This window comes from Chiloscyllium plagiosum, unplaced genomic scaffold (genome assembly GCF_037043375.1).
Source record: "Chiloscyllium plagiosum isolate Xiang-an unplaced genomic scaffold, Cpla_swu_hap1 HiC_scaffold_20, whole genome shotgun sequence".
Taxonomy (NCBI): domain Eukaryota; kingdom Metazoa; phylum Chordata; class Chondrichthyes; order Orectolobiformes; family Hemiscylliidae; genus Chiloscyllium; species Chiloscyllium plagiosum.
In genome coordinates, this window is record NW_028270158.1 from 44,831,269 (window position 1) to 44,849,318 (window position 18,050).

At 38.4% G+C, this 18,050-nt stretch overlaps 1 protein-coding gene across 2 annotated transcripts in view; it reads left to right on the plus strand.

Annotated features, from left to right (window-relative positions):
* rsph10b (radial spoke head 10 homolog B) overlaps positions 1-18,050 on the plus strand; it is an 84,978-nt gene that overhangs the window by 25,571 nt on the left and 41,357 nt on the right. For both annotated transcript variants that reach the window (XM_087997904.1, XM_043711371.2), the window contains exons 6-11: positions 1,561-1,681; positions 3,540-3,716; positions 12,018-12,159; positions 13,459-13,583; positions 14,478-14,667; positions 17,352-17,463. In XM_087997904.1, the coding sequence (XP_087854030.1) occupies positions 1,561-1,681; positions 3,540-3,716; positions 12,018-12,159; positions 13,459-13,583; positions 14,478-14,667; positions 17,352-17,463 (867 nt within the window). The remainder of the gene's footprint in view (positions 1-1,560; positions 1,682-3,539; positions 3,717-12,017; positions 12,160-13,458; positions 13,584-14,477; positions 14,668-17,351; positions 17,464-18,050) is intronic.

The window sequence follows — 18,050 nt, forward strand, 5'->3', positions numbered from 1 at the left end:
CATGGTAGAATAATTAGTAAGGTTAGATCATGAAATTCAGGGTGAGCTTGCCAATTGGATACAAAATTGGCTTTACGGTGAGAGACAGGGTGATAGTGGAGGATTATCTTTTGAATTGGAGGCCTTGAGCAGTGGTGTTCCACAGGGATCAGTACGAGGTCCACTTTTGTTTGTCATTTATATAAATGATTTGGATGAGAATATAGGAGGTATGATTAGTAGGTTTGAGAATGACACGAAAGTTGGTGATTTAGTGGACAGTGAAGAAGGTTATCTAAGATTACAAAGGGATCTTGATCGAATTTGAATAAAGATGAGGTATTACATTTTGGTAATACAAACAAGTACAGGACTTATTTAATTAATGATAGGGTCCTGGGTAGTGTTGTAGACCTAGGGGTTTAGGTACATAATTCTTTGAAATTTGTATCACAGGTATACAGGGTGGTTAAGAAGGTGTTTAGCATGCTTGACTTCATTGCTCAGACCTTTGCCTACAGGAGATGGGATGTCATGTTGGGGTTGTACAGGATGTTGCTGAAGCCTGTTCTGGAGTACTGAATGCAGTACTGGTCGCCCTGTTATAAGAATGATATTATTAAACAGAAGAGGCTTTAGAAAAGATTTTCCAGGATGTTCCCGGCAGAAGAGGGTTTGAGATATAAAAGTAGACTGGATTGGCTGGGACTTTTTTTCACTGGAGCATAGGAGATTGAGGGGTGACCTTATTTAGGTTTATAAAATTATGAGGAGCATAGATAAGGTGACTGACAAGGGTCTTTTCCCGAGGATGAGGGAATTCAAAATGAGGGGGCATATTTTTAAGATGAGAGGAGAAAGATTTAAAAAGGATATGAGGGGCAACGTTTTTACACAGGGAGTGATTCATGTGTGGAATGAACTGCCAGAGAAAGTGGTGGATGCAGGTACAGTTACAATGTTTAAAAGATACTTGGAAAAGTTCACTAATAGGAAAGGTTTGGAAGGATATGTGCCTAGCATAGGTAGGCAGTTTGGACTAGTTTAGTATGGGATCATGATTTGCATGGACTGGTTGGATCAAGGGTCTTTTTCCATGCTGTTTGGCTCTATAACTCCCCCCATCCCTGCAAACTGCAAAGCCCAAGTTTCCTACTTTATCTCATACGTACAGACATTGACATTTGATCCAAATACCCATTATTGGTATGTAAACATGGAGTAGAGGCTATTTCACTCAGGGAAGTCTATTTCAAATGCTATTCTATTTCACATCAATATGTGCAGGTTTCAACAATTCACTGGTAATTAGAACTATTGATTTCCACAACTCTTGCTCTCTCTCTCCTCTTAGTACATGGCCAGGGAACACACTGCAGCATTCTCATTATAGCCCCATTTGACTCAGCACTGACCAGGAACCAAACCAGTTGGGATAGTGCATAGGGTCTTTTATTCAGATGAGATGGGGAAGAAAACTTACTCCCTGTTTGTCAGGGATGTAAGTGAGTATTTAATTAAGGGCAGCATCTAAATATTCTGTATTGCAATGTGCTTTGTAATATGAAAATCTCTCTGTAGGTATAAGAGTGGGAATGTTTATGAAGGGGAATGGAAAGGCTTTCAACGCCATGGGGAAGGCACCATGAGTTGGATTTCTACCAATGAAGAATACACAGGGCAGTGGCAAAATGGTTTACAGGTAGGATTTCAAACCTGTTAAACTTTCTTTTGGTTGAAGGTGTATGATGTTGCCAACAGAACAAATTATTCTACAGTTTCAAGATTTTAATTCCCTGAAAATTCACTTGCATATCTCAAATTCCAAGTTGTGTACAAAAATAGAATGAACTTCTAGAATTGCAGTATGTTCGGGAAGGGTTGAGCAACTACTTTCACCACATTTAGTTCAGATTGTAACCCAAATGGGTTGGGTGTGTGTAGTCTGAGGTTGGGATTGGTGGAGTGCATCTGTGTGACTTTGGTCCATAATGTATATCCCAGGCCTTAATTTAAATTTGCTCTTCCCATTTTCTTTAATTCATTAAAATGGGAATTAGAACTGCTGATTTCCGTAACTCGTGCTTTCTCACCCCTCTTAGTACATGGCAAGGGAACACACTGCAGAGTTCTCATTGCAGCCCTATCTGATTCAGCAGCGACCGTGAACCAAACCAGTTGAGATGGCAGCATTACTGGATCGACTAGCATTTATTTCCCATCCCTAACTGTCCAGAGGGTAGTTAAGAGTAAACCACATCACTGTGGGTCTGGAGTCACATATAGGCCAGACCAGGTGATGAAAGCAAATTTCCTTTCCTAAAGGGCATAGTGAACTTAAAAGTCATCCCTGACAATCAGCAATGGTTTTATGGTTGTCATCAAACTCTTGTTTCCAGATTATTGTTGAATTCAAATTCCACTATCTGCCATGGCAAGTTTTGGACTCTAGAAATTTACCTGGATTAATGGTCTAGCAATAATACTACTAGGCTATTGCTTACTCTACAGGGGCAAAACCACTAAGTAGGATCTGTAATTGTACCAACAATTGGATGCTATTAGGGTCCTGAGGGAACAAACTTTAATGGAACTTTTGTGACTCTTGTATGGTAGGGGAAGACATAACAATTTGGAGCTGCAGGACTGTCTAATCTAGTGGTTAGTCTAGATTCACTCTGTATCTCATTAAGAAATACTGTATCTGCTGTGTTACTGCAGTTATATTATTGAAGAACACTGATAAGACCCGGAGAAAGCGCACAATATAAGTTTACTTCCAGGCCAGATACTGCATGGGGAGGTATAGAGTAAATCTCCCTGTACAAGGATTCCGTTACAAACAGTTAGTGCAGTTGCAGATAAAATATGTAATAAAACTCTCTCTACACTATCCTGTCAAATACTCAGGAGTTTAGTTACAGCACATATTAGTTAAAGATTAAATCTCCTTTTTTATTGTCCCACTCAATATTTCCAGCACAAGTACTGCAAAAGTCAAATAGGAATTATGCAATTATATCCAAAGGTGCAAACTTGCAGCACTATATTAAGTAACTGTTTAGGTACATTCTACATAGTAGAATAGTAGGGCATATAATATAGAAGTTATATGATTATTTATAAATAGAATACTAAGTTTACAGTACAGCAGTACAGCATGAAAGAGACATGAGTTTTTACATATATGTTGATTCTCAGTTTATTCTATTACATTATATATAGAGACATTGCTAGTCATTGATTTATATTTCTCCTAGTAAAATTGTAGAGACTGTACAGATAGAAGATCCATGTGGCATATATTATTCAAGAGAAACCAAATTCTGTCCACCAACTATCTCGGAGCAAACTAACTTTGTACAAGTGTCTGTACCTCTGTTTTTATCAGTATGATAATGTGCGGAATAGATATCAGTAATAGATATCCAGTAACTAAAATTTATGATGTTTTCAATAATTATCAGGTATGCATCATCAATAACTAACTATAATGCATTTTACATTCTCTTAAATGTGTTAATTTGGAGCTTTTATGGTTGACTCTTTTTTTGTTTTAGCATGGATTTGGTACTCACACCTGGTTTCTGAAACGGGTTCCAGGTAGTCAATATCCCCAGAGGAACCAATATGTAGGGGAGTTTGTAATGGGAGCCCGGCAAGGGCAGGGCAAGTTCTTCTATGCTAATGGAGCAGTGTACTCTGGAGAATGGGTGGCAAATAAGAAGCATGGTTTGGTAAGTTGATTCTGACAATTACTGACACTTTTGTTTTTAATTTACCCTTTCCTTTGCAATCATTAACCATGGAAAGGCAGCAGCAAAATTTAGTAATAAAAGATCATGATACATTAACTTTGTTTTTCTCTCTCACCATAGATACTGCTTGTCCCGCATAGTATATCTAGCATTTTCTAGTTTTACTTCAGATTTTGTAGCAAACTTCATACATCATCTTGAAAATTATTTAGTCTTTTTAACTTATCTTCTTAAATTAGTAACTAAAAATTCTGACTCCATTTTGATTAAAAAATTTGCTTATTAAAGAAAACACTTTGGTTGGCCCTTGTAAGAATGATAAGGCAGAAATACGTCTTTTTCTGAAAGATAGCATAATGTCTGTTGGTATGGACCAGACCAGACCAGATGCTCTCCCCAGTATTGTAAGGAGATAGCCTAGAGCCTAACATTTACATTTATTTAAAGGCAAGTGTAAGGTGCTGTGTTCCAGTTGTGATTCAACTAGTCCATCACTAGGCTATAATCAAAACACACTGTATTCTTATAACACAGTTATAACACAAAATAAGAATTGGCATAACTTTAACTCTGTTGAAATACTAAACAAGATAATATATAATTTAACCATGAATCATCATTTTTCCAATACGGGGAGCATGCCACAAACATACTTTTTGGCAAAAATGCAATTCAGGAAAGCAGTTTGATTCTCATGTGCTGTCTCTCCCCAGTCTGGAAGAAAGAAACGATCTGCCCCTTTTGATTTTTAAGAGGAAACCTTATTGTCTAAGACTTCACTTTTAGCTCAGCAGTCAGTGTAAATGTTCTCAACTAAGTAAAAGCAAAACTAAAAGCCTTCCTGCACCAGCGTGAGCCCTGATAGCACCCATCATGATTCTTTCGTCTCCTTTGAAAAAAATTACCTAGGGAGAACTTGAAAGCTCTTTACCAATTGCCTGTCTGAAGGAGACACTTTAGCATCACTGTGACAACATCCCTCTGCAAGAGAAACAGCACAGAACACATTTCTATTAAAGGCACAGTACCATCACACTATTTTGTTCTGCAGTTAGAGACCAGGGATCAAATTTGAGAGAAAGTGTGAAACACTTGGTTGCTCAAAATGGAACTTCGTTATTGGTTGATAATTATGGGCAAAAGCAAACTTTCTCAGTTCTTCATTCAAAGACAAATCTCACCCCAAATTCCTTGAAATAACAGCAGTGTTCAAGTCCTCAAATCCCTGAAAATAGGGTATAAATTCAGATTTTCTGTCTTGCAGGGAAATATGTTACCTCTTGACTTAAGGAAGCACTTAATTAATTTTGCCCTGTTTCAAAGAAAAGTGCAGGAGAGCATGCCAGGAGTAGCAGCAAGCATACCTAAAAATGTCAGTCTGATGTAACTACATGATAGAATCATTTACTTGCCAAACAACAGACAAGCATATGATAGATAGAGCAATCCCAGAACTAACACATTAAAGTTGTGCAGTCCTACCCCATCTAGCCATGAACAATTAAACTCTAATGGGAGGAAAAGGCTCCATGAATATGTCCATCCTCAATGTTAGGGAAGCTCAGATCATCAGTGCAAAATCAAGGCTGAAGCATATGTTATCATCTTCAGCCGAAATGCCAGATGGATGATCCATCTCAGTCTTTTCCTGAGGTGTTCAAAAGTAAAGATGCCAATCTTCAGCCAAGCAGTGACTGGATATTGCAAAAATATGAGCCCTGACATCCTGATAATAGTTCTGAAGTGCTCCAGAACTAGCTATGCCCATAACCCAGCAGGTCAGGTACAGTTACAACATTTACCTGACAATGTGGAAAATTGTATATGACCTACAACATAGGAGCAGAATCACAGAAACATGCAGAACAGAAATGAGGCACTTTAGTCAATTACTGAAAATGTGTTGCTGGAAAAGCGCAGCAGGTCAGGCAGCATCCAAGGAACAGGAGAATCGACGTTTCGGGCATAAGCCCTTCTTCAGGAAACAGGTAGTGGTACGGAAGAGGTAGTGTTGAGCAAACAAATGGAGCTAAGGATAGACACGTCTCCCGGCCCTGATGGGTACCAAAAGAGATGACAGGAGAAATAGCAAGTACACTTCTGGTAATTTTCCAAAGTTCGCTGGACTCTGGAGCAGTTCCAGCAGATTGGAAAAGAGCAAATGTGATGTTTGAAAAAGGGTGGTAGACAAACGATGGGGAATTATAGACCAGTTGGCTTAACTTCTGTAGTGAAGAAGTTATTTGAGTCTATTATCAAGAAAGAAATAGCAAGGCATCTAGATAGAAATTGTACCATTGGGCAGATGCAGCGTGGGTTCATGAATAGCAGGTCATGCTTAACTAACATTTTGGAATTCTATAAAGACATTACAAGAACAGTAGACAATGGGGCCCAAAACGTCGATTCTCCTGTTCCTTGGATGCTACCTGACCTGCTGCACTTTTCCAGCAACACATTTTCAGCTCTGATCTCCAGCATCTGCAGCCCTCACTTTCTCCACTTTAGTCAATTAGGTCTGTACTCCCAAAAATTATACTTTTACCTACAGTAGCCCCACTTTCCCATATTAGGTCCATTGCCTTGAACAAGTGCTCATCTAAGTACTTTTTAAAGGTTATGAAGTTACCCACCTCAGCTATCCTCACAGGCAATGCATTCCAGACACTCACCACCCTCTGAGTGAAAAAATGTCCCTTAACCTCCCTCTAAACTTTCAAAGTGTGCTCCTTGTTCTTGAACCTTCAACTAATGGGAACAGTTGCTTTCTATCCACCTCAATCACAATGTCCCTTAACATAAAGAACATAAGAACTAGCAGCAGGTATTGACCATCTGGCCCTTCGAGCCTTCTCTGCCATTCAGTAAGATCGTGACTGATTTTTTCAAGATCTCAGCTCCACTTACCTGCCCTCTCACCGTAACCCTTAATTCCTTCATTGTGCAAACAAATACTTATGTTAGCTTTAAAACATTCATCAACTACTTCAGTGGGCAGGGAATACCATAGATTCACAACCCTCTGGATGAAGAAGTTCCTTTTCAATTCAGTCCTAAATCTGTTCCCCCTAATTTTGAGGCTCTGCCCTTTTGTCCTAGTTTCAACTGCCAGTGGAAACATCCTCTCTTATATCTATCTTATCCATTCCCTTCATAAGAAGGGAATTCTTCTAAATTCCAATAAATATAATCCCAGTCTACTCAGTCTCTCCTCATAAACTGACCTCCTCAATTCCGGAATCAACCTACTGGACCTCCTCTGCACCTCCTCCAGTGCCAGTACAGGTACATCCTTTCTCAAGTAAGGAGACCAAAACTGCATGCAGTACTTCAGGTATGGCCTCACTAGCACCCCATACAGCTGCAACACAAACTCCCTGCTTTTATACTCAATCCCTTTAGCAATGAAGGATAAAATTCCATTTGCCTTCCTATCAACCTGTTGTACCTGCAGACCAACTTTCTGTGATTCATGCTCAAGGACACCCAAGTCCCTCTGCACAGCAGCATGCTGCAACTTTTTACCATTCAAGTAATAGTTCTTTTTACTGTTACTCCTACCAAATTGGATGACTTCACATTTATTAACATTATATTCCATCAGCCATCACTTTTGCCCACTCACTCAAAGTATCTATGTTCCTCTGCAAGGTTTTACAGTCCTCTGCATACTTGCCACTCATCTTACTGTCATCTGCAAACTTTGACACACTAAACGTGGTCCTCAACTCCAAATCGTCTGTATGAATTGTGAATAATTGCGGTCCCTACACAGATCCCTGAGGCACACCACTAGTTAGTAATTGCCAACTAGAATAGCACTCATTTATTCTCACTCTGCTTCCTATTAGTCAACTAATCCTCTATTCATGTTAATACTTTACCTGTAACATCATGCAAATTTATCTTATGCAGCAGCCTCTTCTGTGGCACCTTGTTGAAGGCCTTTTGGAAATCTAGTTACACTACATCTATTGGGTCCCCATTGTCCACTTTCTTGTAATGTCTTTATAGAATTCCAAAATGTTAGTTAAGCATGACCTGCTATTCATGAACCCACGCTGCATTTGCCCATTGGTACAATTTCTATCTAGATGCTTTGCTATTTCTTTCTTGATAATAGACTCAAATAACTTCTTCACTACAGAAGTTAAGCCAACTGGTCTATAATTCCCCATCGTTTGTCTACCACCCTTTTTCAAACATCACATTTGCTATTTTCCAATCTGCTGGAACTGCTCCAGAGTCCAGCGAACTTTGGAAAATTACCAGAAGTGTACTTGCTATTTCTCCTGTCATCTCTTTTGGTACCCATCAGGGCCGGGAGACGTGTCTATCCTTAGCTCCATTTGTTTGCTCAACACTACCTCTTCCGTAATAATGATTGTTCCCAGGTCCTCAACTACCTTCACCTCTTTGTCAATTACTGGCATGTTATTCGTGTCCTCCACTGTGAACACCGACACAAGATACCTATTCAATGCCTCGGTTATTTCATCATATCCCAAGTCTAAATGTCCCTTCACGTCCTCTAAAGGATCAACATTTACTTCAGCCACATTTTATATATTTATAGAAAGCTTTGCTGTCTGTCTTTGTATTCTGGTGTGAGTTTATTCTCATGTTCTATCTTACTTTTCTTTATAGCTCTTTTTGTGGCTTTCTGTTGACCTTTAAAGCTTTCCCAATCTTCTAGTTTCCTGCTGATCTTGGCCACTTTGTATGCCTTCTCTTTCAATTTGAAAGCCTCCCTTATTTCCTTAGACACCAATGGCATTCTTACAGTCCTTCCTTTTCACTGGAATATACTTTTGCTGAGTACTTTGAAAAATTACTTTGAAAGTCCTCCATTGCTCGTCAACTGCCCCAACATAAAGTCTTTGTTTCCAGTCTACTTTTGCCAAGTCATCCCTCATCCTGTTGTAATCTTCCTTGTTTAAGGAAGGTATTGGATTTTATCTTCGCACTCTCTATTTGTATTCTAAATTCAACCATACTGTGATTGCTCCTTCCAAGAGGATTGTTAACTATGAGATCATTAACTATTCTTGTCTCATTATGCAGAACCAGATAACCAGAGCTTTTTCAGCCACTGTTCATACCTAAAATTTCCATATCAGGCAACATCCAGAAGTAGTTCATTTGGGCCATTAGCTCTGCTAATCAATAGGATCATGATTGATCTGATATTCTTCAATTCTAGTTTCCTACATTATACCTATAACCCTTGAATCCCTAACTGATTAAATATCTGTCCATCCACGGCTTTAATATACTTAACAACTCAGTCTCAATAGCTCTGGGCAGAATATAATTCTGCAGATTCACTTCAGGGCTAAATTAATGAAATGCTTTATTGGCTCACAAAAAATTATTCCTTATCTATAAATTAAAAAGGCAATCGTTATTCTGAGATTATGTCCTACCGCAAAGGTAAACAACCTCTCCGCTTCTATCTTTTCAATCCCCCTAAGAATCTTACGGGTTTCAATAATGTCACTTCTCATTCTTCTAAACTCCAATGTGTTTAACCAACGTACTCAACCTCTCCTCATAAGAAATCCCTCCATACACAAAAAGAACCTAATGAATCTTCTCTGGCCTACGTCCAATTCCAGTATATTTTTCCTTAGATAAAGGGACCACAACTGTTCAGAGTATTCCAGATGTAGTCTGACTGTGTCTTGTTTAGTTGTAGCATAGCCTCCCTGTTTTTATATTACCTTCCCTTTCAAATAAAGGCCAACAGAGTACTTGCTTTCCCTATTACCTGCTAAACTTGTATGCTAGGTTTTGCAGCTCATGCATTAGCACTTCCAAATTCTTCTGTGCTGCAGCTTTCTGCAGCCTTTTCAGAGCCCAGTTTTCATTATTTAAATAGTTCTTCAGTTCTTCTTGATAAAGTGGATAACATCACTTTTTGACAAATTAGATTTCATCTGCCAAGTTTATTGCCCACTCACCTAACCTGTTTTTTATCCTTTTGTGGTCTGTGTCATCCTCACAACTTGCCTTCCCACCTATTTTTGTGTGATCTGCAAACTTGGCTATGGTATATTCATTTCTGTTAGCTACAGCATTAACATATAGCGTACATAATTGTGGTCCCAGCACTGGTTCCTGTGGCAGTCCACTAATGGAATCATAAAAGATGCCCTCTTCATCCCAACTCTCTGCCTGTTAGTTAGACAATTCTCTATTCGTACCTACATACTACCAATCGGCTCTCTTTAAGGAGTCTCATGTGGGTACCTTATCAAACACCTTATCAAAATCCAAATATATTTCATCTACTGGTTTCCTTTGCTTATTAACTCCTCAAAGAACTATATTCCAACTGTGTAGTTTGTGCTGTTCATGTAGCACCCTCAGTCCTGGAGGAATGCTGTCTTGTTTTTTTACTGTATCAGTTGTATATGTAGAAATGACAAATAAAAAGCTGCTACTACTACTATTACTACTAAATTTGTCAGGCTTCTTTTTCTTAACTTAGACATTCTTTGCTATGAATCATAATCTTTGTTCCTCAACCATCTTTGCTGCTAAACTCCTTTTCCAGTCCATTCCAGCCTGCTCTGCCCTCATCCCAATGTAATTAGCTGCTCACAAACCAAGTTTCTCATTTTCAAACTGAATACTAAATTCTACCATGTTATGGTCACTGTTGCCTAGGGGATCTTTTATTCTGAGATCACTTATAAAAACCAACCTCATTACATACATTACCAGATCCAAAATAGCCTGATTTCTGATTGGATCTGCAACATACTATTCTCGGAAACTATTCTCAGTTCTAAGTATACTGTATGAATTTTTTCTCTTAGTTGCATTTACTGATTTGATTTTCCTAATCAACATGATTATTAAAGTCACCCATGATTAATATACTGCCTTGTTTATATACCCTAATTATCTCTTGATTTGTTTTCTTTCTTACAGAACAGCTACCCTTAAAGGATCTAAAGACTATTACTATCTTCTTCCCTTGTTATGTCCTAGATGTGGAGGTGCCGGTGTTGGACTGGGGTAGACAAAGTCAGAAGTCACACTACACCAGATTATAGTGAAGTGGACTTCATCTGACGAAGAAGCAGTGCTCCGAAAGTTTGTGATTTCAAATAAACCTGTTGGACTATAATCTGGTGTTGTGTGACTTCTGACTTTGTTTTATCCTACTTTGCTCATACAGATTCCACGTCATCCAATCCTGACCATTTTTTACTATCAAACTTAATCCATCTCAAATGAACAAATCTGAACATTCTTCCCTTCCTTCTGGTCCTTTTGAAATGGCACAGAACCCTGAATATTTACTTCATAGCTTTGATCTCCTTGCAACTGTATTTCCATAATTACTAAAGTTTTGCCAAATTACCATTCCCCCTTAACCTTCTACTATTGTAGCTTTTTCATATTTGTACTGTCTGTTGCTTTCTGTTCCATTCTGGATATCATTATCAAAGTCAATGCCAAAGTCATATTCTTTTGCTTCGTAAACCTACATATCCCTCTCCCAAACCCTTCCAAATGCTAATTAGTTTAAAATCCTCGATATAGTCATAGTTAGTCAACTCACCAGGGCACTGATCTGAGCACGGTTCAAGTGAAGCTGATCAACCAACACTCCCTTCAATCCAAATACTGGTGCCACTGCGTCATGAACTGAAACTTATTAAGTTTTTAAGCTGCGCATTTTAATTCCTTGATTTTATTTACCCTATGCCAGTTTGCCTGTGGTAATACTGTGATTATTATCTCGGAGGTTCTGCTTTTCACCTTAGCTCCCAAATGTCCAAAATATTTCAACAGAACCTCCTTTCTAGTCCTATCAATGTTGCTAATACAAACATTGATGAAGACAGCTGGATCCTTTTCAAAGTCCCTCTCCAGCCTTGAGGAGATGTCCTTAACCTTGGCAACACGGCCTTTGGACTCGTGCTCTCAGCTGTAGAGAACAGTATCTATCCAGCCAAATGATGGCTTAGCCATTTGGTGAAAGAAAAAAATAAAACTCTATCTAAATAATATATTCTGTATCTAGATAACAGTTCTGCTGTCTTGAAAATGATACTGATCATCTAATATAAAATTTAAACATAAATTGCTGTCTTTCTTGCATTTGCTGAAAGTTTAAAATATGACAGTAAGTCTGGAAAAATGCACCATTATTTTCTCCAGATTGATGTGGTGTGCTAGATAATTGATATTCAGTTTAGCAGAAGGTATTTTCAAACTAATTTCACAATTTTAAATCAGGTTTTCTACCTTTTGTACTATTAGGGAACATTCATGTTGAAGAATGGTCGTACTTTTGAAGGAAAGTTTTTGGAAGATCATATGGTAGAGTTTCCTGAACTTTCAATAACTGGAATGAAGACACCGGACCTTGGTACAATGCAAACCAAATTGTTGCTTGAAACTGGTAAGAAGCTTTGCAGAGATATCAATCTGCCACTTGTGTAAGTGCTCAGTTTCCAAAGCATAATATAGGCACAATCTGTACCTTCTTCTCGCCCCCACCCCCCCCAACATACTGTTGGTGAGCATTTTGAAAAGAAATTACATTTTGTTCTAAACTTGCCCCATAACAATGATAGCACAATTACTGCAATACTTAAATAACACAAATGACTTATGCCATAATAAATGCCATGTCTACCAGTTTACTTGTTTTGTGCTGAGAGTGGAGCACGTTGCAAGCTTGGAAATGCATGTTCTGGAAGTTGGGGTGGGTTTACAGCACTAGAGTGGTGTAAACCCTCCCCAATCCTGCACAGCTAGGAAGCTGCGAGGTGATGAGGTGGGGAGGGCTATTGTCAGGAAGCAAAGTGGCTTGGGCCGGTAACAGCAGGAAAATTGTAACACTTAATGGAAAAAAACACCATAACAAAAATAAACAGAAAATTTATTTGCAGGTTGAAAAATGTTTGTGAATCTGTCATTAAGGAAAAATCTTGGAGATTTCAGCTATTGGGAGAGGCCGAATAGGTTTTGGCTGTTTTGTCTGGAGCGTCGGAAGCTGAGGGATGACATTATAGAGGTTTCTAAAATCATGAAGAGTGTGGATAGGGTAAATAGACAAGGTCTTTTCTCTGGAGTGGGGGAATTCCCTGGAGTAGAGGACATAGGTTTAGGTTGAGAGGGGAAAAATTTAAAAAGAACCTAAGGGACAATTTTTTCACGCAGAGGGTGGTGCGTGTATGGAATGAGCTGCCAGATGAAGTGGTGGAGGCTGGTACAACTACAACATTTGAAAGGCATCTGGATGGGTATTTGAAAAGGAAGGGGTTTGAGGAATATGGACCGGGTGCTGGCAAATGGGACTAGATTAGGTTAGGATATCTGGTCGGCATGGACGAGTTGGACCGAAGGACCTGTTTCCACGCTGTACATCTCTAGGATTCTTTAACAGTTTAATATAATGAGCTTAATTTTTACCTATTCAAAGCCACTCCTCTCGCACAGAAATTGGACTCAATATGTGGATTGTGGTATATCCCCAACTAGCTTCAAGAGGGCTAAAACATAGTGGAAGGTACCTATACCACCAGGTTTAGCCCTTGGAATTAATGGAAGTAATGCATTATAACAGTGCTGTAAACATTGGAAGCTACTGCAATATTTAAAAGTTCTTAACATTTGCACATCTATAACTAGAGTTAATAAATTATTTCAACATCAGTAAAAAGGAATAAAAGTTCAATATTATTTTCTACGATAGATAATATCAAGGGAGGTATTTCAAAGGGTGTCATTAAATCAGTTCTGGAACGCAACGTGGAACTTGATATTGCTTCACTTTTGGAGATGATTCCAAACGAAGATGTACAAAATGAGCGAATGCAGGTAAAATTAATTAAAGCAGATTTTGAAAGGTAGTGCCATTGTTTCAGTACCATTAAGGATGTCAAGTAACCCTTAAACCAGTGATTTGTTGCACTACCAGGTCTCAGGTCACCAATCTCCTACGATGTAGTCTTGGGACACTGGTTCTAATGCCATTTTCTTGTTTTATGCCAAATCCCAAATGCCTGCAGCCTGTTGGCTCTGCTTTTCTCTTCTTATGTAGCGTCAACAACCTTTTCTACTCTTTTAGATTCAAAACCTCTCATTTGCTGTTTCTGATCCTGACCACTTCTTCTACTCAGGCACTGCACATTGTTTCTCACTCCAGCCTTAGGATAATTCTGCTCTGTTATCTCCACATTCTCTCCTGTCAATTTGCATATACAATATTTAATTTTTATTTACCATTGGGTAATGATGTAACTGTGTATCATATTGGGATCATAGCAACCCATTTGTTAATTAAGAATAATCTATATATTGAGTGTTTATATACAGAATTTATTGGGATTATTCACATAATGCAGATAGCTCTATAAATTATTAATTTGGATGCTGCGTAATCAGTCACAGTATTAGAATTATTTATCTGTTTGATATTAATGTAAGTTAGCAGATATTTTCCATCGTACTCCTACACACTCGATTGATCTTAACCTTGTGACAGTTCTTCACTCCATCAGTTGCTAAGCAACAATTCCTGTATTTCTAGCCGAGTTCCCACTATGCAGCCATGTATTCCTTGGGCCTTCTCATTCCATGCATTAGCCCTGCACTCATTCCTAGTCCAATTCTATCCCACCATCTTTCAAGGATCTCTAATCAAATACATTTAATAAAGTTACTTATTAGAATGAAATAATATGACTTTAAATTTTGATTTTATTTGTGCAGCTAGAGTACGCTACTCTTCGATATTTATCAGAACTGAGGAAAATATACATTTTCTACAGTAGCCTGGGACATCAGCAAACACTAGATAATACTTTCTTAATGAGCAAACTCCAGTTCTGGCGCTTTCTGAAAGATTGCAAACTTCATCATTATGCCCTGAGTCTGGCTGACATGGATAGGATCCTTAATGGTAATTAAATCTTCTTTGGAATACAAATCCATATCCTTTCACTCAGTTGTTCTGCATGTTGATACTAATGTGATGTAGTAAGAAAATAGCATCTTCAGCAAATCAATTACTCTTTAAGAAAGATGGCATTGCTCGTTGGACTTCCATGAAAACTCATGTTCAAAATTTACGAGGGAGTGTTGATAGAGTACATACGGAGAAAATGTTTTGGTTGATAAGAGGGTAGATAACAAAAGGACACAAATTTAAATTAATTGCCGAAAGAGGCAAGGGAGGATGAATGGAATCATTTTTATATGGAAAGTTTGTATGATTTGGAACACATCTATCCAGAAAGATAATGGGACCAAATTAGTAATATTCAGAAGGAAATTGAATACTTCCCAGTAAAGGCTTTGTATGAGGCTTGAGGTGAGAGTGTGGGGAGAAGCTCTAATTGCATAGCTCTTTGAAAATGCTGAATGGCTTCCCATTGTGTTGTAATCAATGACTGTTACCTAAATTTAGAGTAATGGACAGTCAAGGTAACCAGATAGAAATAGTCATTTAGAAATATTGAATTTGAGTATTGCTGAAAAATGACACATTTGTTGAAGATTTTCATCTAATGCTCATCAGGACATTTCACGAGAACACAAATTAAAAGGGAAAATCAACATTTGTACTGCATGAAAGGAGAATTTGGTAACTAACTGAACTCTGATTGGCAGAGGCATTGCCATGGAGAATACACCATGGGCTTTCGCTAGCAGATTATTGTAGAAGTGAAGTTCTAACCTGTATACCTAATATTTATCATATTGAAATGAAAGGTAATATTTGGTATCATATCACATGGGGACTAGCTACAAAGCCTGGTAAGAAACAAGTCAGTACTCTTATACGCAATGGAAGATTTTTCACATGATGTCCTCATCTGGCAAGGGATTGATGAGGAAGCAGCTACATATGGTGTTGTAATGAAAGCATTTGATAACTATTCAAGTTTTAGAAAATCACAATTGCTATAGACTCACAGAGACATTCAGCATGGAAATAGACCCTTCAGTCCAACAACGTCATGCCAACAATAAACCAAACTAGCCTCACCTGCCTACATTTGTCCCATATCCCCTCCAAACACTTCTTATTCATGAACTTAACCAAGTGTCTTTTAAATGTTGTACCTGTACCCAGATCCACCAATTCGTCTGAAAGTTCATTCCACACACGAACCACTGCCTATATAAAAAGGTAGCCCCTTATGTCTTTTTTGAAATCTTTCTCCTCTCACCTTAAAAATATGTCTGCAAGTTTGAAATACCCCAGTCCAGGAAAAAGACACCTGCCATTCACCTTCTCTATATTCCTCATGATTTTATAAACCTCTATAAAGTCACCCCTCAATCTCGTATGCTTCAGTGAAGAAAATCCCTGGCTATCCAAAGTTAAAAATCACACCACACCAGGTGATATTCCAACAGGTTTATTCAGAAGCACTAGCTTTTGGACCGCTACTCCTTCACCAACCTGTTGGAGTATCACCTGGTGTTGTGTGATTTTTAACTTTCTCCACCTCAATCCAAGTTATCGATCCTCTCCTTATAACTCAAACCCTCCATTCGCAGCAACATCCTGGTAATTTTTTCTGGACTCTACAGCTTAATAATATACAACAGGGTAACTAGAGCTGGACATAGTATTCAAGAAGAGTTGCCTCACCATCATCCTGTACAACCTCAACATGTCGTCCGAACTCCTATTCTGAAAGGTTTGAGCAATAAAGGCAAGCGTGCTAAACGCTTTCCGAAACACCCTGTTACACGTGATGCAAACTTCAAATAATTATGTATCTGAAACCCTAGGTCTCTCTTCCGTAGCACTGCTCACAGCCCTACTTTTAATTGTATAAGTTCTGCCGTTGTTTGTTTTACTCAAGTGCAATATTGCACATTTATCCAAATCAAGTTCACCTACCACTCCCAACCTTTGACCCAATTGTGACCTTAGATAACCTTCTTCACTGTCCATTATACCACCAATGTTGGTGTCATCCACAAGCCAATAACCATGCCTTCTATATTTTCATCTAATTTTCATTTGGCAAGTTTGCTAAGATAGTTGAATATTAATATAGCAATATTTATCAGGTCATTTAACAAACAGCAATCCCTTTAATCTTATACTTCATTGCTGCCTAGTGAGAAACTCACTATACCATTTGTGGAAAGCATAAAAGGTGGTCTGAGATACTAATAATGTCACAACCACCTTTGCCAGACATCTCGTCTGAATCTGCTGCAAATCTTGTTCAGATCCCTATAAAATTTCATCCTAGATTCTAACCCCATGGGAATTAAATTTATGACACAGGTGAAAGGGAGAAAAGTGGCCCACCATATTGCCATCCATTATCATCCAACAGCATAGACTAAAATTAAGATATCAATTAAAGTGCAAATACCCATCAATATTTGTAAAATATCAAGACTAGAATTTAAACAAAATTTACAAAAGCTACATTGGAACCTTTTTTACTTTCTGAGAATCAAGGTTTCTATATTCGTTAGGTCTGAATTCATGAACTGTGGTGCTGTGAATTCAAATTAATTAGAAGATGTTAATATTAATATTAACATTATAATATTTTAAGCATTCTCCAAAAAAACGTATAAATTAAGCTATTAATTTTTTGATTGTTGCAGGAAAATTTACTACCCTGGAGGAAACTCACTCTCCATTTGATACATTGTTGCTGGAGAAGTTCCTGAGCTATATTATTATCCTGGCATACCATATTTACCACAAGACGCATGAGTAAGTCACTTATATTTTGCTGCTGTAACCAGCCACATTCTTCCCTCCTCTTTTGAGTTGGGTATTAATGCATTAACTATATTTTGGAATTACACTTTGAGGGGTTTGTAGAGGTGGATCTGGAAGCACAGGTCCAAAAATGGGAGGGAAACCAACTGGATTCTGCATGGACCAGGGTGATAATGGGACTCCATTACCTGACCAGGCACATTAATAACCAAGTAATGTCAATCTTAAGGGTACTATTCTGACTAGGTTTGGATCATTCAGCTAGTGTATAGGGTATTTGTTAAACCAGGGGGCTCTCTGTGAATGGATGGAGGCTTCCTAGCTGCACACCAGGTAACCTTCAGATCTGGATATTCCATTCAATAGTAATAAACAGCTGCAACCACAGGGTTGCCCTAGCCCTTTTGGTCCTCTTTTCTCCTCAATTTGTGGCCAACAACAAGGAATGGAGTCCCCTTTTTGCCCTGCCTATAAACTTCAACAGCACCTGTTTCAGACAGTAGGGCTGTTGAACTTTCACTGCTGGATGGATCCTACTGGCCATCCAGATGTGGAAGGTGCCTCCCAAATCTCCATTG